The sequence below is a fragment of the Mytilus californianus genome, unplaced genomic scaffold, assembly GCF_021869535.1.
Source record: "Mytilus californianus isolate M0D057914Y unplaced genomic scaffold, xbMytCali1.0.p SCAF_2, whole genome shotgun sequence".
NCBI classification, from domain to species: domain Eukaryota; kingdom Metazoa; phylum Mollusca; class Bivalvia; order Mytilida; family Mytilidae; genus Mytilus; species Mytilus californianus.
Window position 1 is genome coordinate 38,294,675 of NW_026262668.1, and position 25,474 is coordinate 38,320,148.

Consider the following 25,474-nt stretch of genomic DNA (forward strand, 5'->3'; position numbering starts at 1 on the left):
AAATTTCATGGACAAGGACACTATTTCATTATTAAATATTGTCCTGGACAGTTTTTTTTCATTATGAAAATATATTAAGGCGGAGGTCATCCTTAATCTGTGTTTTTCATGCAAGTTTCAGACATTACCAGCGGTGGGTTCAAATTCCCTGTTCCGTGTCTGAGACCTGAATAATATAACAATATTAAATATATTCTAAATGTTTTTGTTTAACCAAGCTAATTTTTATTTCAGTTGGAAACGCTTTACTCATCCATCTTCTTGCATCAGAAGTAAAAACATACATGCAGATTCTACATTTTATGTTTGCCTTTGGTGGAATTATAGCGCCATTAATATCTGCACCCTTTTTGTCCAACGATGATCCAGTGGAATCACAATCATACAACAGGACAACGTGGAACAATACAAATAATTATACTTTTTTCCAGAATACAACAGGATCTCAGAATGTCAGTCATATAAATGCTTCTGAACCGTTTTATATACAATCTAATTTGTCCATCGGTACAGGTAGCGATTCTGAAGTTTATAAAGCATACACAATATCGGCTGTTCTGACTATATTATCAGCCTTATCGTTTATAGTTCTCTATTGTAGAAGTGATGAATCAACATGTCCATCATTAAAAAGTGAGAATGAAGGACACAAAGCAGAGAAAGTAACTGGTCGTATACGAGTATTTGGACTGATCATTTTATGTTTGATAATCGCTTCCTATACGGCCATGGAAGACACGTACGCTGGTTTTCTAGTCGCATTTACAGTAAAATACTTCAATTGGACAAAGGCCAGGGGGGCTTTTGCAACTTCAGTTTTTTGGACTTCGTTCGCTATCGGAAGGTTTTGTGGAATTTTTATTGTGAATTTAATAAGTCAGGTAAAGTTACTGTTTTTTTATAGTTTAACTATTATTGCAGCCTTTATTTGTCTACTAGTGACATCTTTATATCAATTAAGCGAAGGAGTTTGGATAGCATCTGCAATAGTAGGGTTTGGCATGTCTATCTTCTTTCCTTTATTTTTTTCGTGGACAGAGGAAAAGTTTTTTCATGTTGACGGAAAGATTGCATCTTTGATAATGGCATGCGCATGTTTAGGCGTAATTATAAACCCAATAATTCTTGCCAGAGTAATGGACACTACACCTATTTGGTTTGGTTATATATTAACGGTGGAAAGTGCTGTATTGTTGATATTCTTTGCTGTGGCAGTTTACATTGCACGATTGGTCAAATTAGAACGTTTAAACCATTGTAAAGAAAGTGATAGGGTTATTGAAGTAAATGAATGTAATAGTCATTCAAATGAAATCAGTAGTTTATAATGAGAAAAATATTGTCATACTGTTAATTTAACTATGTTAATCATAACGATATGAAATGAAAGTATCACAGCAATCTTCTACCTCAGAACTTTGACACAGGAAACCCATTTTCCAATTTTGGCAAATTATATGTTACTGAGTGACAAGTCTTTCGCTGGATGGACAAAACGGTTATTATTTGTGTATTAATTCAATGTATTTCAAAAAATTAATAGGGAGGAGTTTTATACCAAACACAAAATTCTGTTGGAAGTAAAGCTATTGTTATGTAGACAAATTCAAGAAGGTTTATGCCGAGTTTATGTGCTTTCTATACAAATGTTCACCAATTTTGAAAGAATTCTATCAGTAATATTTCAGAGATAAATGCGTTATATTTTCGATTTGTCAGTTATAGTACAATGAACTAAAGTTGTATGCAAAATTTTACCAAAATCTGTGACATAGCCCAATTACTGTTCCTTGACCTTATTATTGGTATGTGTGTAATTATTCTTTAATGTTTATTATGTTGATTCATTAATATTCCAAAAGGTGTTAACGACTTTCAGATTGTTACCCAGACATTGGTTCTACCTCATTTTGGTCTGAACTACTCATATCGTGATACATAGTTTTAATGTACAATAATAAAACTAAAATGACAAAGTCCATTATTTTTGTCGTGGTCATCATAGCATAAATAAAACTGAGTGACAAGTCTTTCGCTGGATGGACAAAACGGTGAAAGTTTAAGGCATTTATTTTGGTCACGACAAAAACGATTGCAAAAAGTTAAATTGGGAACTAAAATAAGGCCACAATTAAAAATATTTCAATTTGCCCAAACCCGACCCATGATGACTGGGTGTGGGTGGGTAGGTAGGTAGGCAAATTCTTTTTTTTTATCAGAATTTGCATGAAAATATTAAAACAGTATATCTTTTTTTTCCGTCAAACCTTTGTAGAGACAATCAAAAGCCATGAAAAACTGTCTGCCATTTTCACATGTTTTACTTCTTTACAGGGATGTCACTAGGTTTTGAAGTAGCAGGATTAATAATTAAAGTAACAAGCAAGGATTGTGGACGTCATAGACATCCGGTGCGACGAGCTTGCTCGTCACCCATCACGGCGAGGGTTTTTTTTTCTAAAATGGTGCAAAAATCCTGCATTCTGGGGGCTCCTGAACTCTAATTTAGTCCTTATCAAACACCATTTTTTAATGATGATAAGGTAAATGAGCAGCAAGATGGTCATGCACATATTTTCTATAAAGTTGATCCCATAAATATTATTATCACTATAACAAGACTTTCAGCGAACAAGTAGTTGAAGTTGTTTGAGGAAAATGATGAAGGATGACTCTGTAAGACATGGTGATCATTCAGGAAAATATTCAAATTTGATCTTATTAGTTGAAAATATTTTTAGTTTAACTGTAGACATGCAATTATTCAAATAATTCGAACCCATAGACATTTTTTTTTATTTCTCAGTATTATTAATTTCACATACTTATTACAATAAATCAAATGATGAATTGGACTGTTGCAGGCAAAAAGGTGAGTCTTTAAGGATGTACTTTGGTGAAATTAGAATAATGTAGAATTTAAAATTGATACTTTAAGTCAGAAGACTTCAAGAGCATTTAAGTTAAGCAGCAAACTAATGGAAGGAGAAGAAATCTACAATCTGCTTAAATTTTGGTATATGACCTTTTATGAGTTGTAAATTGAAGTATTTTATATGGAAAAAAAATGGGGGTCATGGGGCAAAATATTTTACCCTGTATCGTAGGAAAAAACCAGATTCCAAACATCTGACAGAAATTCCAAAACCTGACCTAAGTACATCCTTAAATGCATAATCATGCAGGGCTCACACTACTTCAGAATCATAGGGAGAAGTGATTTCTCTTTTTGAAACTGATAGGGAGAAGTGCTCCTTTGCACACTGTGCTACAATGTTTGGTTTTTACTACCTATAGTACAAAGGGTCATATGTAAATAATGTTCTTTTTATATTGTTCAATTCATATCTGAGTATACAATTGAAGCAAAAGTTGTTTAAGTTTAGGTTCTTGTGAGAAACTACCAACTAAATATCTAGCACTAAAAAGATTTTTTTTTATGACAAAAAGATAAAGAAATTATAATATATAAATCACAATTCAATTAAAAAACTATCTTGTTTATCATGTTTATGAAATTCAGTGTTTCTCATCAAAAGATATACAAAGTTATCTGGGCCATATATATTGATATAAGTATTATAGTCCCAGAGTTAATTAAGCAAGTTTAATCAATATTTTGAAACAATCCATATATATGGAATTATATACATTAATCAAGTAAATCTAACAAATAGTCTGTAAATGCGTGTGGAATGCGCATTTTTTTCCATTTGGGACCAATTTCCTTGTCAGCTGTTCCATTCATGCGTCCGTAGTTATTATTGTAAAAATACGGATTTCGGTCATAGCTGGTCAGTTTCCGATCCGTAGTTAGAAAACAGTTAATGGCGGACGAAGAAAATTTACAAAAATAAACGGTGTTTGACAAGCTATTTGGAAAGGAATATAACGTTTTTAATGCAATAAATGGATTAAACATTTACTGGAGGCAATTTTTATCACGTTCAAATGAAGTAACAAACTTATTTTGTCGCCGAAAGTTAGATTGATGTACGATCTCGTGTAACAAGTACCGGAAGTGAATGAAGTGATAAAAAGTTGTCTTTTTATTAAATAATCTGCTTCACACTGTAAAGTCAATGCTAAAATCTCTGTTCTTCAGAAAATGAATCGTTTATGTCTGAATTTCTTTAATTATCAATGTTTCATCGACTTGGTAAAAAATGAAAACTTTGTGAAAATATTATTTTTGACAATTTTGAAGTAGCCGGCGCCAAAGCAGAAATTACCGTTCGTTAAATCAGAAGATAAAAACCGAGAACATCGAATATCGATTAACTGCCTCTCTTACACGCTTTCTTTTAATCTTATTCACAGTTACTTTCAAACGTAAAGAAGACGAACATTAAGTTTTATACGATGACGGAGCGGACACGAAAAAGATCCGAAAAAAAAAAATTCTTCAAAAAAACGTCAAAAAAAGAATTTGAGTCGGCGTTTTTTTTTTGGGTCGGTCGCGTTTGGGCAAACATACAATATTTTTATTTTGGCCTTACTAAAATGAAATCCTTAATTAAAACATGTGAAAATAGAAAACTAACTATGGTTGGGATAAATTGATTATAAAATCTATAATACTACAAAAAATTACTTTTTTGGCTACTTTATTGTTCCAGACAAATACATGAAAGACATTGAAAGCTGTTGTTTTAAATATATTTGGAAAGGTAAAAGTGTCATAGTAAAAAGAAATGCACTTATCGGCGAATATCACAAAAGGGGTAGGGTACGTTACAACACTGAAAACTTCGTAGGTCTCCAAATTAACAACAACCAATCTGCCTTACTTGTTGATTATTCCTACCAAATATTTCAACAATCTGGGCAAAAACTTTATACTCTTTAACTTGAATTTAGATAATGTAAAATCACTAAAAGAATTGGGAGAATTGGGGACACTACCGGAATTTTATTTACAGGTAATTTCAAGTTTGGTGAAAAATAGGTGGAGGTGGAGGTTGAACAAAATTTACAGATAACTTTTTCAAATATCAGATGTTTGGGTAAAACGATACATTTAATATTGCAACTAAAGCTTGTTCTTTCAAAACTTGGTAACATGTGGATTAATATATATTAAAGACACATTGAATCGTGAGGAAAAGTTAGCAGAAGGTTTTATTTTAGAAAAGTTAATAAATAAGTCATACTGGATTGTAGAGTTTAAGATGTTAAAATGCTCCATCCCAAAAGAATGGCAGCAAATTCTAATAAAACAAAAGTGTATAAAGAGTAAAATCAATATTTGTAAGGATAAATTGAGAGGGGGAATAAACAAATTGAAGCAAAAGATATTTGTAATCAAATGTTATATGGTATTTTAGCAGATGAAAAATATACAAAACCAATTGGTATTAATATTTGGAAAAGATATTTAAAGTTAAAATACACGACACATATGTCATTTGATAGGATTTTATATTTAGAAATTTTAAAAGAGAACAAGATGAAAATTTTCAGATGAAAACTGCCGTAGTATATTTATATTATTTCTAGAAAGTAGTTATTATTGAAATGGAAAATTTCTAAAGATAATAAATGTTAGTTTTGTAAAACAGTATAGGAAGACTATATACATTTCTTTATTGCATGTTCAATATTTTAAGGATTTCGAAGCGAAAGTACACCATCTTCTTACAAAACTCAATTTTATTAAAAACTAAATATCATTAAAACATATAGTATTTGGATACAGATCAGGGATATTATGGTTTAAACTATTTTTTGACAGTTTTAGGTTTTTGTATTTACAAGTCGTACTATTTTTCAGAGCAAAAATTGAAGTTCTTATATATATGTATAGATGTGTATGAACTATTCATAAAGGAACTACGAAGGGTTATGAACGCAAGCAAAACGATCTCTCAAAATGTAATTTTCAGTAATTTAAAGAGATTGATATAATAGAATAAGAAAAATACATGGTCATAGTTTATGTTATGTTATTATTATATTCTGAGTATTTCCCTGGACACTCAGAAAGTATTTCACATGGAATACTTCATTTTCGCTTGGACAGTAAAGTATAAGTGTAACAAGCAATCTGAAGAATATACAAAGGATATTTATTTGTTATAAAAATATTACTGATGATTTACAAATTCCTATACTTAATTTATCTTCAAACACATAAAAAATGAAAACAACACTTTATAAATTGTATGCGTCCGAAGCGCGTTTCTGGATTTACCTTCATCAGGAACGCTCAATGCCGAATATTTGGAAGCCATAACTATGTTTTACCTGATGCATTTATTTACCAGAAGTATATACAATATACGTCTCTTTCCTCTTGGAAAAGTAAAAAACATTTTATTTCTCTTCCCTTTTTACTAGTACATGGTATTACCCTTTTTATACGCCCGTTTACGGGACGTATTATGGTATACCGTTGTCCGTCTGTCCGTCCGTCCGTCTGTCCGTCTGTCCGTCCGTCTGTCCGTCGTCAACATGTCGGACATTAACTCAAGAATGCTTTAACCAATTTGCATAAAACTTTGGTGAATTGTTTATATCTATTGACGTGAGCTCCCTTTCGTTTTTTATAAAATTTAGATTTTACGTTTCCGAGTTATGGGGTTTTATTCATTAAAAAAAGGGGGATTTTCCAGTTTTCGGACAATAAGTCAAGAATGCTTTCACCAACTTGCAAGAAATTGTGGTGAATTGTTTATATCTATTAACATGAGCTCTCTTTTGATTTTTATAAATTTTAGATTTTACATTTCCGAGTTACAGGGTTTTATCCATAAAAAAAGGGGGGATTTTTCAGTTTTCGGACAAAAACTCAAAAATGCTTTCAGCAATTCTTATGAAACTTTGGTGAATTGTTTGTATGTATTGATGTAAACTCTCTTTAGAATTTTATAAATTTTACATTTAACATTTCTGAGTTATGGGGTTTTATTCATTAAAAAAAGGGTGATTTTCCAGTTTTCAGACAATAACTCAAAAATGCTGTCACCAATTCTTATGGAACTTTGGTGAATTGTTTATATCTATTGATGTAAGCTCCCTTTTTATCTTCATAAATTTCTAATATGGCATTGAGAATTAATTGAACTTTATTTGTTTATAGTCTTGACAACAGATTTACTAAGTGTTGCACAACAGCAAGAAATTTTTAATTGAATATAAATTCAATTCATATAACCAATTTAAGTTCTTTGAATACATTTATTCAGAAACCTATAATATGTCAAATATTTAATTACAATCCAAATTCAGACCTGAATCAAGCTTGAATATTGTGTCCATTTCTGCCCCAACTGTTCAGGGTCGGACCTCTGCGGGCGTATCTAGCTGCGCTCAGCGAAGCAGTTTATTTTAAACTGAATGACAGTTGAAGGGATTAGTCTAACCTTGTTTCATAAAAAAAAAAGAAAAAGAATGGGCTACATGTACGTAGATACAAATAACTTTTTTTTAGAAAGGGATAAATCATACTTTGTTAAAAAAAACACCGATTCAAGCAAAAAAATTGTCTGAAACTGACATCAAAATAAAATTGAGAATGGAAATGGGGAATGTGTCAAAGAGACAACAACCCGACCAAAGAGCAGAAAACAGCCGGAGGCCACCAATGGGTCTTCCAACACAGCGAGAAAATCCCGCACCTGGAGGCGGGCTTCTGCTGGCCCCTAAACAACAATGTGCACTAGTTCAGTGAAAATGAACATCATACTAAACTCCAAAACATATAAATGAACTAAATTAAAAATCATAAGACTAACAAAGGCCAGAGGCTCCTGACTTGGGACAGGCGCAAAAATGTGGCGGGGTTAAACATGTTTTGTGAGATCTCAACCCTCCCCCTATACTTCTAGCCAATGTAGAAAAAACAAACACACAGCAATACGCACAGTAAAACTCAGTTTAAAAGAAGTCCGAGTCCGATGTCAGAATAGATAGCAAAAGAAACTAAGTAAAATGACAATGATACATAAATTAACAAAGGACTACTAGCAGTCACTGACATGCCAGCTCCAGACCTCAATTAAACTGATTGAAAGATTATGTCTTCATCATATGAAAATCAAGCACAATCCCTCCTGTAAGGGGTTAGTATCATACCATCATAAAATATATGAGAAGAACATAACCCGTATCATGCCAACAACTGGTTTTAGAATAAATGTGTTTATTTCCTATGCAAAGACCCTATTAGTGAATCAATATTAATACCAAAATATGCTTGACTTGTTCTTATTGACAACATATATTTGTTACGTTTTGAGGACGTGTTTTCACCTGCGTCGCAGAAGGCGGAAGCAGGTCTTGTAACCTCTCGACTCCGTCTGTCCGTCCGAAAGAAAGAAATTTTCAGAGTTTTCTTGGCTTCTATGAAAGGGAATGATATAATATTTGATCTGCAGCTTTATAATGTTGAGTTATATAGAGTAAGTAATTTTTACATCTGCTGTATACCCACTTCCATTTTGTCGATAGTTTGAAATTTTACAACACTCATTGTACAAGGGATATTTTCGTCAAAGTTTTCTTGGTATCAGTGAAAGGGGATGATTAGTTATTCTGCAGTATACTATAAACTCAATCAATTGCATACAGCGACGCAGTTCCAGACCCGGTATTGGTATTGTTTAACAAACATCAGCCTTCATATGGGAACAAACTGTGCTCCTCTTCTAACCTATTTAAATTGTTCCTATTCATACGAGGCATACTTCATACAGGAGCTTCTCATGTAGGACGAAAAGAGTGCTCCTTTCATAACTTCATCTTTAACTCACATTTTTAACAGAATAATAGATACAAGTACATTGCCCACTCTTCTAAAGAATGCAAGAGTAACTCTCATTTTTAAAGCTGGAGAAAAATTTATGGCAACAAATTATAGACCAATTTCTGAACTTCCTGTTTTTATCAAAACTTTTAGAAAAACATGTTTCAAAACATTTGTTTGACTATCTAAAAAGACATGTTATTGTTGTTTTTCTGAAATTGTGTAACATTTCACAGCGGTATAATACTGTTACTTTAATTATTCATCCCTTATTTTATGGATTTTGTATTTACATTGTATCATAGATCAAATTTATTCGTTCAGTGTATGTTCACTTTTGTTAATATGTCTTTTGACTGAGTTAAGACATTTCAATTGATATTTTATAGTGTGTCTTTCTATGTTGTGATGTTACACTATTGTTTCAGATAAGGGTGAAGGTTTGGTACCATTAAAACGTTTAAACCCGCTGCAATTGTTTGCACCTGTCCTAAGTCAGGAATCTGATGTTCAGTAGTTGTAGTTTGTTGATGTGGTTCATAAGTGTTTCTCGTTTCTCGTTTTTTATATAGATTAGACCGTTGGTTTTCCCGTTTGAATGGTTTTACACTAGTTATTTTTGGGGCCCCTTATAGCTTGCTGTTCGGTGTGAGCCAAGGCTCCGTGTTGAAGACTGTACTTTGACCTATAATGGTTTACTTTTATAAATTGTGACTTGGATGGAGAGTTGTCTCATTGGCACTCATACCACATCTTCTTATATCTATTAATCTTTTACACCCAGCACAGTCTGGGTTTAAACAAGAACACTCTTGCCAAACTGCCCTTATCAATATCATAGATAAATGGGCACAGGATATGAATGCCGGTAATATCAACTTAGTAGTCCTATTGGATTTTAAGAAAGCCTTCGATGTAGGAAATCATGATATTCTCTGAAAAAAAATGAAATTTATGGATTTGATAATGCTGCTGTTTCTTTTTCAAATCCTATTTGAATGAAAGAACTCAATAAGTACAAATTGGTAATGCTCGTTCTGAAAACTTTATATCAAGCATGGCGTCCCCCAAGGCTCCATATTAGGGCCCCTTCTGTTTATTTTATACATAAATGACCTTCCTATCTATATGCAAAATTGTTGCACTGATTTATGAGGTTGGTAAAGGGGGGTGCTTGAACGGAAAAAACGTGAAATAAGACATAATTTCACGTTGAACGTGAAATAATTTCTGTCATGAACGTTGCACGAAAAATAAAGACTGTTGTGAACTTTTTGTGACTGAGTCACTGTCTTCTTGTACATATAAACTCTCTATTTTACTTGTTATTTCCGATTTAGTATACACATTTATGATGTAAATGGTTTACGGCTTTTAAAAAAGTATTTCTTGACGATCCCTGCCAAGTATTTGAATTTTATTTGAAAAATACCGAGCACGCAAAATAAGCATTTGAAAATCACGATGCATGTAAAATTAAATAAGCAGAACACGTTGAACGAGGCACCTGTCTTGCACGACTGAACGTTAAATAAAAAAGTAAAAACACGTTGAACGTGAAATAAAAAACGGCGATCACGTTGCACGAAAATAACCCTTTACCACCCTCATTTATATGCTGATGATTCAACTTTACATCTTTCTGGTAGTTGTTATCAAACTATGCAGTCCGAAGGTACAAGAAGATTTGCATGGTGTTGAGGAATGGTGTAATGATAATAATATGTTCATCAATAAAAATAAAACAAAATATATGATTATTGGAAATTAGCAAAAAGCAATGCCACATTACAGTGAAAGTTGTTTAACTATTAACAACCAAGCGAAACAATCTTCCACATTCGCAAGTCAGGTGCGTAGCTCTCTATACATACGCTAACACGCAGTTGCGTGCACATCGGCATGCTGAGAAAAAAATATATATTGCGTTCATAGACCACATGATAAGGGAACTGGAGTCGCGTTTGATATCATCAGAAAATCGCTTTTTGCGCAGTATCTGCTTCCTCGTGTTGTAGGAAATATAACCAACGAACAAATGCGGCAACATTGTTTGAGCCATACGAGACTGACCTGCATGTATTTAGACGAATTCAATCGGGAGGTCGCTCGATGGCGAACACGCTGGTGTATAACACCTCGCAATCAGATGCCAACTTCGCTGTGTGAGACACTCGATGCGGTAAGCCTAGTGCTGTATCCTTCTGTAGATACTATTTTGAGTATTATGCTGACAATGTCGGTAACAAGTGCTACCGCGGAGAGATCGTTCAGTGTACTCGGTTGAAAACATATGTAGTACGATCAACCATGAATAAAGATATAGGTTATCATCGTTAGCATTTATGCATATTCATCGGGATTTCAGTGTGAATATTGCCGAAGTAATGGAGAAGTTCGTTTCTGACAATTTTGAGTAAATTCTGTTTCACAAAAATGCTTATGTATTCTATTTACCATGATTTACCCTATTCAAAAGAATTCTGAATAGTTTTGCATTCATGAATTGTCTATAAATCCTATGTAGCACCTCTTGTGTTATTAATACTTGCTGTTACAAAATTTTGGAAATTATTTAAAATTAAGCAAAGCTCTGATCCCTTGCTCAGCTTTGGCTATACTTTGTGGCCCTCTTTTTGGTTAATAGCCCTTCATATTTTAATAAGCTTTGGATTTTCAAATATTTTGACCTCGAGCATCACGGAAGAGACATTCATTGTCTAGATTTGCAGAAAAATTGGTTCCCTTGATGTTATTAACCCTCCTATGACCGAAAACCGAAAAAAAATATCATTTCTGCATAAAATGGTCCAAAATATTTTCGCCTCGCTCCAATCGGCGGTAGATCAGCTTGCACATCATTTTAATCTAGCGACGCCCCTGCAAGTCTATTATGCATTAAAATTGACCCTTCCCTCACATGGACAAACAAAATTGATTTGATCTGCTCAAAAATTTCATCTAGGCTATATCTACTTTTAAAGATTAAGAAATTTCTAATTCTAGACTGCAGAAAACTATTCTATAATGGTTATATCTTACCACTAATTGATTATTGTTGTATAGTGTGGAGTAGTTGTAGCAGTTTAAATAGGATATTAAAATTACAAAAGAGAGCTGCTAGAATAATACTAGAAACTGACCCATTCTGAGCCCTTATTCAAGCACTTAAACTGGATGACAGTTGAAAAGAGAATAAAACATCACATGCTTTCCTTTACAAAGCAGTGGGATATCAAGTGAACGAAAACAAAAGAAAATTCACCCTGCTTATGATAGAGTCGAGAAAGTCAATAATAAAACAATGCCGGTGACGATACTGATCAAAAGATATTTCCAAATAATAATTGTTCATTTTAAATAAATAAATTGTTAAACTGTGTTATAAGAAATATACATGCAAACACACGATGTTTTATGTTCAGTATTTATCGAGATAATTGCATTAGAAGCTTGTGAAACTGAAATTTAAAAACTGCCAATCTTTGCTGCATATTGATAAAAAAATCCAAAGATCGTCCGGGTCAACAATTTTCGGAGTGTTCAACAAAGTCCTTAGCATGTTACAAGTTTCCAAAGTATACTTATTTTTTCACACCTAAGTTATCGAGCACACCGGTCTGCTCTTGTCACATGTACATTCAATAGAGAAATATTGCCTTTTTGTGAATATTAAAATTTAAAGTCTGTCTGTGCAGGTTAAGAAATTAAAGATAACTATTTTTATAAAGTAGGTATCTTTCTACTATGTTTTATACAATTTTAAGAAAAGGTCTTCTCGATCTATTCACATTCAACGTTTACATCGAGATAAGGTCCGTTTGAATTTGTTTAGTAACTCAATTTCAATCGATTCCTTTGGAATTTTTTCCCTGACTTTCTCTGACCAAGCTGTATATATACACTCGGATAATTAGCATGTTCCAGAAAGCCAGTAGAAAAATAAATTGAAGTTGGTACTCCATTCCAGGAATTTATTCGCATAGCAACATTTCAAACCAATTTTACATCAAGCTTCTATAGCCTGCTGACCTGTACTTGTCGTTTGCTACTTAAGGAGGGAAATGATAACATTGAATGGAATTTTTGTTTTTATTTCAAGTTATTTCTATTTTTACTATTTACCAGAACATTTTCCCGTGAATCCATAATTGATAGCGTCCTTGCTAAAATGTGACAAACATTGAGAAGATCTAGTTTTCAATATTTACAGGGGAGGTAATATTTTGTCACTAGATTTCCCACTGAACGGGTTGTTGCAGACGAGGAAGTTATTAAATCAAGGGTTCCAAATGGTAAAGTTAAGTCGTCCCTTCGATTTACGTCGCCATTGTTATGTTGTGTGTTTGGCTGTTCGGGCCGTATGAGTGGTAATGCATATAAACATGTGACTACATGGAGAGTGCTATTTTTAATGCTCAATGATCCAAAACGGAAGTGATGAACACAAATTACAGATTTGTATAAACGAAACGAATATAATAAAGTATAATCGTTACATCCTTCTTTCTTTAAGAAAAGCTAATTAATCAAATCAAAATGACATTTCCAAAATTAATTACTGTCAATAAAATTTGTAATGACTAGTTAAAACTTTGACTAGAAAATTGTTAATTTCAGAAATAAAGACTTGACTAGAAAATTCACTTCAACAGTTCAACATTTTCATAAAATTTTACACATTTATCCAGTATCAAAGTCATTGTACTTTTGTGGAAACTTCACTTGTCTTCCGGATCTGGTATTGGTAGATTGTGGATTTCTAATCGGCTGGTCGGACGGATTACAATCAACATCGGGTTGACTGACACTAGGTTCCATAGACGGACTACGAGGCGGTGTCGCGGTTTGAGTATTGTCAATGTTTTGATTTGGTCTATTTCTGTTATCGGTGCTAGGTGCGTCTTCTGGTATTCTATACAGATTAAAGTCAATATCATTCGGCCTCACGTAATTGTCAGATTGTCTGTTTGTGCCACTACTTATACGTATGTCTCTCCTGTTTCGACGCAATTTCTGTCCTTGATCGGTGTTCACTTCATAAGATCTATTGTCCACTTTTCTCCTAATAATACCTTTTGTCCAAGTCTTAGTACGATCATTCGGTTTCGGAGATATCCATACACGTTGTCCACTTTCTAACTCTTGTAAGTCTCTCGCGTTTCGGTCATAATATTTACACTGTTGATCTTTGTTTCGTTCGATTTCCTTTGATGCGGATAAAGGAATATGCGGTTTCAGGAGAGACCACGAAATTGGCAATCGCGTTTTCGTTCTTCTACACATAAGTCGTTGTGATGGACTGCTAGACATTCCTTCAGTTGGTGTGTTACGGAAGTCTAGAATACTCATGTAAATATCTTTATTGTCTTTTCGAGCACGTTTCATGAGTCTCTTTGCGGATTTCACTGCTTGTTCTGCTTTTCCGTTACTTTGCGGGTAGGTTGGAGAAGACGTTTTATGGTCAAATTCCCATTCGGTTGCGAATTTCGCAAACTCGTTGCAACTAAATTGCGGTCCATTATCGGATATTACGGTGTCGGGTATGCCATACCTTGCGAATAAGGCTCGTAGTTTGCGAATGACGGTTTTCGGTTTCGTGCTTTCTAGAAAGTCAATTTCCCAAAAATTAGAAAAATAATCCACAGTCACAAGATAGTCCTTTCCTTCGAAACTACACAGATCGGTTCCAACTTTTGCCCATGGTCGGTCTGGGACTTCGTGCGGAATTAAAGTCTCTTTCTGCTGTTTATTCTCAAACATTTGGCATGTTTCGCACGATTGAATATACTGTGTTATGTCAGAATGCATACCGGGCCAATACAAGCATTCTTTTGCACGGCGTAAACTACCACCAATTCCAATATGAGACGAGTGAATACGCTGCATCATGTCCATACGGAGAGTTCTCGGAATAATTGCTCTTTCACCACGGAAAAGAATTCCATCTTGTACGGTTATCTCATCTCTGAAGTCGAAGTACGGTTTCGCAAGTGAGGGCGTGTCCTCGCGCTTAATCGGCCATCCATGTAATACGGTAGTTTGCAATACTTGCAACGACTCGTCATCCTGAGTATGTAAGTTAATGTCTTTTACTCTAGATTCTGTCATCGGTAAATATTTCACCATATTTATAACTTCTAAATCCTTTTCAAAGCTTGTTGTATCAGTCTCTTTTAGATACGCACGACTCAATGTATCGGCAATATACATTGTACTTCCGGGTTTATATCTGATATTGTAATTGTATTGCTGTACTCTGAGCAACATACGCTGTAAACGTCTCGGAGCGGCTAAAAGTGATTTCTTCACTATCGACTCGAGAGGTTTATGATCGCTGTCCACATTAACAATTCGTCCGTAGGTGTACTGGTGAAATCGCTCTAAGCCAAATACTACGGCTAACATCTCTTTTTCAATTTGAGCGTAACGGGTCTCAACATCGGTAAGTGCTCTGCTTGCAAACGTTATCGGTTGTCCATTTTGCAATAAACTTGCTCCTAGTCCTGTTAACGAAGCGTCACATTGAAGCGTCAATTCTTCTTTCGGATCATAGTATCTAAGAACTGGACTAGCGCATACTAGTTTCTTAATCTCGGATACCGCTCTATCATGTGAATCTAACCAGCACCATTCTGCGTTTTGTACTGTCAGTTTTCGCAACGGCTCGCATAAATCGCTCAACTTTGGCAAGAACTTACTCAAATAAGTCACGAAACCTACAAATCTCTTGACGGCGGACACGTCGGTCGGGATAGGCATTTTCGTTACGGCTTTCACTTTGTCGGGATCGGCTCGAACTCCTGCGTTTGTCAAAAGGTGTCCTACGAATCTCACCTCATTTTGCTTAAACTTTAACTTGTCACTATTCAGTTTGAGGTTCTTATCTCTGCATCGATCCATTAGAGCTCTGAAATTGCGGTCATGGTCGCGAGAAGCTGCTTCATCGGTTTCGCCTTCACCGAAAATCAAAATATCATCATGAACGCAACGCACACCGTTTAATCCTTCCATATTCTGATTTTGCCTACGTTGGAATTCTTCCGGCGCGGAATTTAGTCCAAAAGGCATTCTAAGCCATCGAAATCGTCCATGCGGTGTGTTAAATGTAGTTAACATCGAGCTATCATTGTCCAATTTCACATGCCAAAATCCGTTTCGCGCATCAGCAACGGAAAATATCCTAGCTTTATTCAAATCTGGCAATAACTCCTCTATAGTCGGCATCGGGTAGTGACTGCGCTTAATAGCCTTATTCAAATCGCGCGGGTCTAGGCAAATTCTCAACTTGTTAGGTTTTTCGACGATCACGAGATTGTTCACCCACGGAGTTGGCTCAGTAACCGGTGTAATCATTTCTTTGTCGGTTAAACGTTCTAATTCAGTTTTCAGCTTTTCGCGCAACGCGACAGGTATCTTGCGTGGTGGGTGCACCACTGGTCTAACGGTTTCATCTATTTCGAGACGGTATGTTCCTGGTAAACAGCCCGTTCCGTCAAACACGTCCTTGTACTGCCTAAATACTGATTTTTCGGATAAACTTATCTCACTGATATCTACTGCCTGTATATTGTCATAATTTATTGTTACTAAGTTCATGTGTTGAATAGTCTGATTACCCAAAATGGGTGTTGTGTTTTCCTTTACAACAATAAATGTCTCGTCGTAACTTTTGCCATTCTTAGAATTTATCAATTTCAATGTTGTCTTTCCAAGCGGTCTTATTTCAGATTTGTCATATGTCGTTAAGACAGTACTTGATTTTACAATTTTACATTCTAGTCCTTTCAGTTTCACCAAAGGAATGACATTACAACTTGCACCACTGTCAATTTGGAACTTTATTGGACGATCGTTCACATTCATCGTAGCATATACATGTTTTGTAGGGGCACCTGTTACAGTTTTAATAGTTTCATAATACTCATCAGAATCTTCATCATCGCACATCAAGTTTACTCGTTGGTTCTTTTGATTTCCACGACTTTTGTGCTGTTGCGGTTTGTTACGTCCACACACTGCTGCGAAATGATCTTTCTTGTTGCATTTACGACATGATTGTCCATATGCAGGGCATTTCTGCTTACTTGGCTCATGCTTGCGTCCACAATAACGACAATCTATCTTAGACTTCTGTGTTTCATAGTTATTCTTATTTCTTGCACCTGCACCATGACTTGGCGACTTAACTGCATGCACCTCTGCTGGAGTATTTTCTATCTCTTTAATACGCTCCTTCGAAAGCTCTGTAGCTCTACAGGTGTCTAAACAGCCCTTCAGTGTCAATTTACTATCGCGTAATAATCGTTCACGTACCTGGGTGTCTTTTATTCCACACACTATCTGATCTCTTATAAGTGACTCCTCAAGCGCTCCATAGCCACAATGTGCTGCTATCAATTTCAGTTCTGTATAATATTTAGATACGGACTCACCACTCTGTTGTGTCCTAGAATTAAATTTATATCGCTCAACTGTCTCGTTTTTCAACGGATTGCAATAAGTGTCGAATTTCTGAAGCACAATATCGACTGTTCTATCGTTTTCAGTCTCAGCAAATGTCAAAGTATCGTACACTTCTCGGCCTCTACTTCCGATCAAGTATTTAAACATTTTAACTTTAAATTTATCATCTTTACCGTCTAATGCTAGTTCGGCATACAGTGAGAATTCTTCTTTCCACTTTTTCCATGTGTGTGCAAGATCGGTAACTTCAAAGTTCAGTTTGTCCGGCGTTTTCAGCTGATTTTCCATAATTATCACTTCAAATCACTTCAAATATTCTCTAAAAGTCATTCAATCGAAAGCCTGGGTTCGTTTTACATTTGCGCTGCCACCATGTTATGTTGTGTGTTTGGCTGTTCGGGCCGTATGAGTGGTAATGCATATAAACGTGACTACATGGAGAGTGCTATTTTTAATGCTCAATGATCCAAAACGGAAGTGATGAACACAAATTACAGATTTGTATAAACGAAACGAATATAATAAAGTATAATCGTTACAGCCATCACGAATTGTTGACCGTTATGGAATATCTGTGTCACAGATGACCAATTGTCGTAACCACAATCCCGCCTTCTTTTCCTCGATTTTGACATTGTCAAAGTTCCTACCATATTACCTGTGTCACAGATGACCAATTGTCGTAACCACAATCCTGCCTTCTTTTCCTCGATTTTGACATTGTCAAAGTACTTACCATGAGCAGCATTACGGGTGCCACTAGTGGAGCAGGATCTGAATTACTCTAAATTTTTGGTCGGGTTCGTTTTGCTAAGTCTTTAGTTTTCAATGTAGTGTTTTGTGGAGTTTGTCTTTTTCGTCCATTTTCGTTTTTTGCCATGGCGTTGTCAGGTTCACTTCGACTTATGAGTTTTGAATGTCCCTTTGGTATCTTCCGCCCCTTTTTAACATTTTACCAAGTTTAGTTGCTTCTTGCGGAACCTACAATTAAACAAAAAAAAATAATTCCTATAACCAATAAATAGTATTTGAACACGAATCCTGTTTGATTTTGTCAGTAAAAAAGCAAAATAGATTGCTCAATAGATTGCTTCTTAAACCAACAAAGGATTTGAAAAAAAAAAACAATGCATCATAACAAATGTATATATTTTATTTCGACTTCTGACTTGTTACAGTATCTGGCAGGGGTCCAAGTACTCGTCTTCCCTGCTACATTCCACTCATTACCCAGACTAGAAATTAGTTGCAAAATCCAAACTCATTATTCAAATGTTGTCTAATAGCTACTTAGATAATAATTTTATTTTTCACACTTTCTCTCCTGTTGGATTCTTTAATAAAAATTGAACACATATTTGATATTTTTTGGTCTTTTGATCAGAAATATGATACGCTTTGTTGATTGAAAAACTTACAATCGTTAAAAAGTAGTTTTAAAAACCAAAGTATTCTTTCTTAGAAATCTTATAGCCAAAAACTAAATGATTTAATGTTATCATAAAAGTTATTTTACTTCACCTTAAAACTTAAGATATTTTATTTCAAAATATTACTAGATGAGAACACAATAGAAAGAAATGATCGTAATCTTCTGCTTGTGTAGAAAAGTTACAAAAACTATTTCTAGCAATTGGTACTTTACGGAACGGAACGGAACGGAATTTCATTTAAGGTATCCATAGGGGGCATCTATCAAAATTTCGAAAAATCTTTTAAACAAAACAAACTTTAAATTTCGCTGTTTACAGTTTTCAATATACAGATAACACAATTGTATACTAAATCTCATCTTCATATGTAAAATGTGTAATAATGTATAACATTGGGAAATATCCTGTCGATATACATGCATGTCCTGATAAATTATCATGAATTTGACGCATTGGCAGGTCAGAGAAAAAAGTCTTACTCCTTTCATTCATTATGATATCTAAGACGTCCCGTCGTCCTTTCCGGTGATGATTAGAAACATTGATTCTGATTTTAACTTTTTAAATTTGCTATTCCGTTCCGTTCCGCAAAGTACCAATTACTCTGAGGAATTGGTATTTAACGGAATCAACGGAAACAGACATCTACGTAAAAGACGGTATGGTTCCTTTTTTTTTGTCTTAACACCTTTTTTTTTAAATAAGTGGTAAGTGTTTTAGATATACATTCAATAACCAGATCAATAATTTATATGAAATAGGCAAGTCAAACAAAAAGTATTACTCTTTTCATTCGTAATTATATCTAAGAAGACAAGACCTCCCATCGTCCTTTCCGACGATGATTTGAAACATTGATTCTGATTTTACATGTAACTTTTTAGATTTGTTATTCCGTTCCGTCCCGTTCCGCAAAGTACCAATTGCTCTGAGGAATTGGTATTTAACGGAATCAACGGAAACAGAAATCTATGTAAAAGACGGTATGATTCATTTTTTACGTCCTACACCTCTTTTTAAACATAAGTGGTAAGTGTTTCAGATATGCATTCAATAACCGGATCAATAATTTATAAAAAATAGGCAAGTCCGACAAAAATTATTACTCTTTTCATTTGTAATTGTATCTAAGAAAACAAAACCTTCCGTCGTCCTTTCCGACGATGATTTGAAGCATTGATTCTGATTTTGATTTTTTAAATTGGTTATTCCGTTCCGTTCCGCAAAGTACCAATTGCACTTAGGAATTGGTTTTTGACGGAATCAACGGAAACAGACATCTATGTTAAAGACGGTATGATTCCTTTTTTTTTTACTTACACCTCTTTTTTTAAATGAATGGTAAGTGTTTTAGATATGCATTCAATAACCGGATCAATAATTTATATGAAATAGGCAAGTCCGACAAAAAGTATAACTCTTTTCATTTGTAATTATATCTAAGAAAACAAGACCTCCCGTCGTCCTTTCTGATGATGATTAGAAACATTGATTCTGATTGTAACTTTTTAGATTTGTTATTCCGTTCCGCAAAGTACCAATTGCTATGAGGAATTGGTATTTAACGGAATCGAACGGAAACAGACATCTGTTATGTAATAAAAGCAGTATGATAAAAAAAAGATTGTCTGACACCTCTTTTTTGCATGAGTGGTAAGCATTTTCGACCGGATCAATAATTATGAATTTAAAACAAATGCAGGTTAGACAAAAAGTCTTAATTACTCCTTCCATTCGTAAATATTTCCTAAAAGAGGCCTTCCGCCACCCGTTCCGACGATGATTAGAAACACTGATCATTATTTTTCATTGCAAATCACTAACAAATTATTTTTTCAGCAAATATTAAAAACATTTTTGGGAAGTTTGCTATAGCAATACTTTCATAAGGCGTCGGCCTCAAACTTCCGGTGACAGACTATCGCAAGTGTTCTGCTCCAAGATAATGTAGTACTAGTGTTTGAATACTGATTCTATAGGAAGATGCTTTTGAAATTTTGAGTCCTTTTGAAAAGATTACAGCTTGAATAAAAAAGGAATGAATGTTCACCGACAATTCAGCTGAATTTAACTTCATTTTGAAAATTTGAAAATGAGTATCTCAAACACTACTTCGCGGATTTTCCATGCTCTGAAGAGAAAATCAAAAGAAATCTACGCGAGACATCGTTTAATTCATGAATATTCATTAATATTTCATGAATGAACATTTTCCCGCGCAACTACGTACGATATTTACAAATGTCTATTATTAAATATAAAGTGAGAGCCTGAGTGTATCGAAAGAATCCCGTATGACTGACATTACTGAATGCAACATGTGTATATTTTGACCAATCCGTCGGATAATTGACAAGTGATGATAAAAGTTTGATTGAACAATTATACACATGCAGGTGACAGAAATAATCGATAATCATAAGGCTTATCAGTGCACGCCAATTGCAAGGCTGAGTACTAAAGGTAAATACCGGCTATGATAGAAAAGTGCATGTTTTTGTCAAAATATCGATCGGAAGGTTTTGATGCCAAAATATTTGAAATTTTTAAATTCCGCTATTTAAGTACTAGCTATTTCACATTCTCCCCTTAAGGACCTTCACTCGTCCGGCATGCCCAGTCACGTGGATCAAACTGACAGCTAAAAACATTGACTCGACGACAGATCATACATATATCACAGCCACCTCAGTGTTACGATTAACAATTACATTTGTACACAAATCGATCGTTACAAGGATAAGGCAGACAAGTCTGCTTCTACTTAAAATAACTCAGCTAGTGTATCAAGACAAGTGCTGTAGCAATTATTTACATGATTAAATGATATGTCCCTATGTAACAGAAAAATGACTCTTAGTGCTAGTCCAAATAATTATGACTCACCAAAAATCTCAAATGTTATTGCCTCAATGCTAAATTTCACAGCATCAACTATAAAATGTGTTACAGGGTTATGAGCACATCTATGAATATAGTGTATATTAACTTTTTATTCCTGTCGTCATACTGCTATTGTTACAAATGTATGTCCCCACCGTATTAAGTTTTACCCTTTTTCTTCTGTAAGTATGTACGTCCCTTACTTGTACATACGTCCGTACATCCAAAAATTGGTTTCTGTTCTCTAACTTTAGTTTTCCTAAACCAAATTGTATGAAACTTATACGCAATGCTTATTTCCACAAAACACAGGTCAAGTTGAATTTTGGTGGCGTCGACTTTACAATACTTAAGTTATGCACCTTAACAAATGGAAAAGTTGCTTGAATTTTTTGTTTACGATCTCTAACTTTAGTTTGTCTCAACCAAATGTTATGAAACTTATACACAATGCTCATTATCATAAAACAGTGATTAAATTTGAGTTTTGGTGGTGTCAGTTTTACTGTGCTAGAGTTATGCCCCTTTACAAATTTAAAAATTGTGATTGTTTTCGAGCCTTCGACTTATGTAGAAAACGTGAGACATAGCGATCCTACATTGCGTCGGCGGCGTCCACAAATATTCACTTTGTGGTTAAAGTTTTTGATAACTTTCTTAAACTATCCTGGATTTCTACCAAACTTGGACAGAAGCTTGTTTATGATCAAAAGCTAGTATCTAGAAGGAAATTTAGTTAAAATTTTGTTCTTGTTTTTCCATATTTTACTTATTAATGGACTTAGCTTTTCTTCCAGTTAACATTACATACAGTCTGCAGTTAATTTTTTTAAAACATTTATTAGATTCATAAACTATCCTGGATTTTTACCAAACTTGGACAGAAGCTTCTTACAATCAAAAGATAGTATAGAGATGAATATTTTTATTTATTTTTTTCCTCATTTTTGTTGAGCCTGCGATTAACAGCAAAAGTAGGCAAGACACTGGGTTCCGCGGAACACATACAATTTTTTTTTCAAACTTATACACAATATACACAATCAGAGCTCCAGATAAGAATTCACAAATTGGGGTTTTTACCCACCATTTTTTTTATGTAATTGGGTGATAAAGTTTTTTAATTGCATTATCAATTCCGATTCACCCCTCAAGCAAATATCAAATTGGGTTTTTCACCACCAAGCTCCTTTATGTATTGGGTTTTTTCATCAACACAATATTGAATATTTAGGCATGTTATAATCACATTATATCAACCCCAGATGTGTTTCCATCTTAAGTGTGTTTCTTTCTTTGTATATGTGCTTAGCTGTTTTATTTGGTTTATTCACTGACGAGCAATTGTACGTTTAATTTGTGTTCCGTTTTAAACGTTGTCAGTTTTGTATTTTCTCAAAATTTATGTAAACTGCAGCTGGTGTCACTAGTTGGACAGTAACTAATTGCCTTTCTAGATCCCATATGATCACCCTACAGTTTATAGTTGGGGTAGGTGTGGCTAAGTGTTTAGATTTTTATGTAATATATGTGAAATTTAGTTGCTGTAAGAAAGTTTTGCCAGTCCTTTCACCTATTTGCCAGATCTACTTTTTAATATAAATAAAAAGTAGTTCCCAGATTTAAGATATACCCCAAAGCCTTGAGATTTATAGGGTGGTTTAATGATGGAGACCACATTCAACTTAAATTTACAAATAATTCTGCAACATCAAGTAAATAAATGACAATGTTATACTGCATTTGCCAATAAGACAACTATCTTAAGCATCCAGAACAATTAGACCAAAACAAAGAAAGTGTCAAGCTGCATAATTTGACGTAAAAAACGGATATGTGTATTCATTCATCGACTAAAATGAAAAAAAATAATATATAAACTGTTTTTGTTTAATTCAATTTGCATAAATCTGGGTTAAGTTGTCCCTTATCAGAACTTTTGGTTTCCGATGCTTTCCAACTACATATCATGTCATAATTGATTTGGCCTTTCACTTTTTCCAACTGATTTCGTTTTTGACGAAACCCCGTGTTTATCGTTCTATAGCAATGTTCTCGTTAAGGTACGCAAACACGCCCGTGCGTTCAATGGACGCTTCCTAAAATCACTAGCTGAGTCTTGTTATCATCATAACTTTCCCTCAGCTATCAAAAAGAAGCCGAAAACATGCTTCTATTCAATATTTTTATCGGACATTTACTTTCGTTTTAATTCATTGTATGTTATGATAAATCCCGATCAATTCGAAAAAATATGACAGCATGTCACACGCTAATTGGATAAACGCCGAGAAGATCGAAATGTTTTCATAAACACGTGTACCTTTTGAGCAACGGAAAATTCCAACAGGGACCCATTACAGCTACTTGATGCAAGGCTCTATTTTAAGAACGAAAGGACATTTCCAATTATAAATATTATAAAAATAGATTTACGCGACGACTGTAATCAGATAAGGGTAAATAACGCAAACGATAGCGAATAAAAGCGTTAAGAACTCATGGTTTTGGCATATAATTGGGTTTTCCTATGAATTAATTGGGTTATTGAACCCTGCAGTAAGCAATTGCATTGGGTTTTTAATTATTTGTATTGCGTGATCACGCAAATACGCAGCTTATCTGGAGCTCTGCCGTGACAATACTTTTAACCACAAAACCAAGATCTAGTTTGAATTTTGGTGCCATCATTTTACTGTTATGGTTAGGGTTATGAATGGAAAAAAATACTAAAAAATCACAGGCCCTAGATATGTAATGGGCACATAAAGAAATTAACAGAGCTTATTGTATAATTGATTATTTTAGAACAACAGTTTAAGGTTGCAATAGAGAATATCAAAATTTTATATGACAAACATGACAAAAAGTGATTTTTTATAATTGCTGACAAGAAAATAGTTTAGTTAAAAACATCAAAGCTGTGATTAAATACATATTTGAAATAATACACATCTATTACCGATTTGAAATAATACACATCTACTGTTGGAAACTTCCCAGAGGTGCTATCCAGCACTTTGATTTTACACAGTACTGTATTTTGTGACATTGTCAAGGAAGTTCCATGACGTAATAAAATATGTTTATGCTATTTCAAAATATCTTTTAAAGTTTAATTTCCATGTGTTAACTTTATTTGATTCATGTACTTGTATATACTGTATATATGCCTGTTGTCTTTGATATATCAGTTGACAATCTAGCTGTATATGATCGTCTATATATAAAGTCAAAATGATAATATATCTTTCTTTGTAGGTAGAATATACTGTAGGTGGTTCAATTTACAAATATTTTACTAACAATTAAGAGAACTACTTACTCTTTGCATTGTTTTACATTTGTCATTTCGGGACCTTTTATAGCTGACTATGCGGTATGTGTTTTGCTCATTGTTGAAAGCCGTACGGTGATCTATAAATGTTAACTTCCATGTCATTGACAATCATACCAAATCTTATTTTTATATACGACATTTTCTTTGATGTTTCTATTTCCATTGGCAAATCTTTCCATGTAAAAAAGTAAAACAAAAATACAGAGCTCCAAGGCAAATTCAAAAAGGGGAAGTCCATTAAAGCTGACAAAATCAAACGCTATCAATCAACCATGTGTCAACGGAACAAGTGAAAAACAACTGCCATATTCCTAAATCAGTTTCTTTTTATATTGACTGCTGTTTTAATGGAGTTTTCCGACTTTCAGATGGCGACCCACTCACTTGGTATTGAATTATTTACTAAATTTATTTCAGCTATCAAGGCAGGTTGATTTATTTTTCAATTTATTTAAAATAAAATCTCGAGAATCAGTCTTTATCATTTAGAATAAACATTTACATAAACTAGATCACTTATCAATCTGATTGAAATTCAGATCTATCTTAACGCGCATGCTTGTATATATAGCTCATATGAGGATAACGAAATCAAAGCTCTATATT

General features: G+C 34.1%; 1 protein-coding gene across 1 annotated transcript in view; it reads left to right on the forward strand.

Annotated features, from left to right (window-relative positions):
* The window catches only part of LOC127727923 (sodium-dependent glucose transporter 1-like), a 61,478-nt gene that overhangs the window by 13,577 nt on the left and 22,427 nt on the right, over nucleotides 1–25,474 (forward strand). The window contains exon 4 of the mRNA XM_052235078.1: nucleotides 235–881. Coding sequence (XP_052091038.1) covers nucleotides 235–881 — 647 coding nt within the window. The remainder of the gene's footprint in view (nucleotides 1–234; nucleotides 882–25,474) is intronic.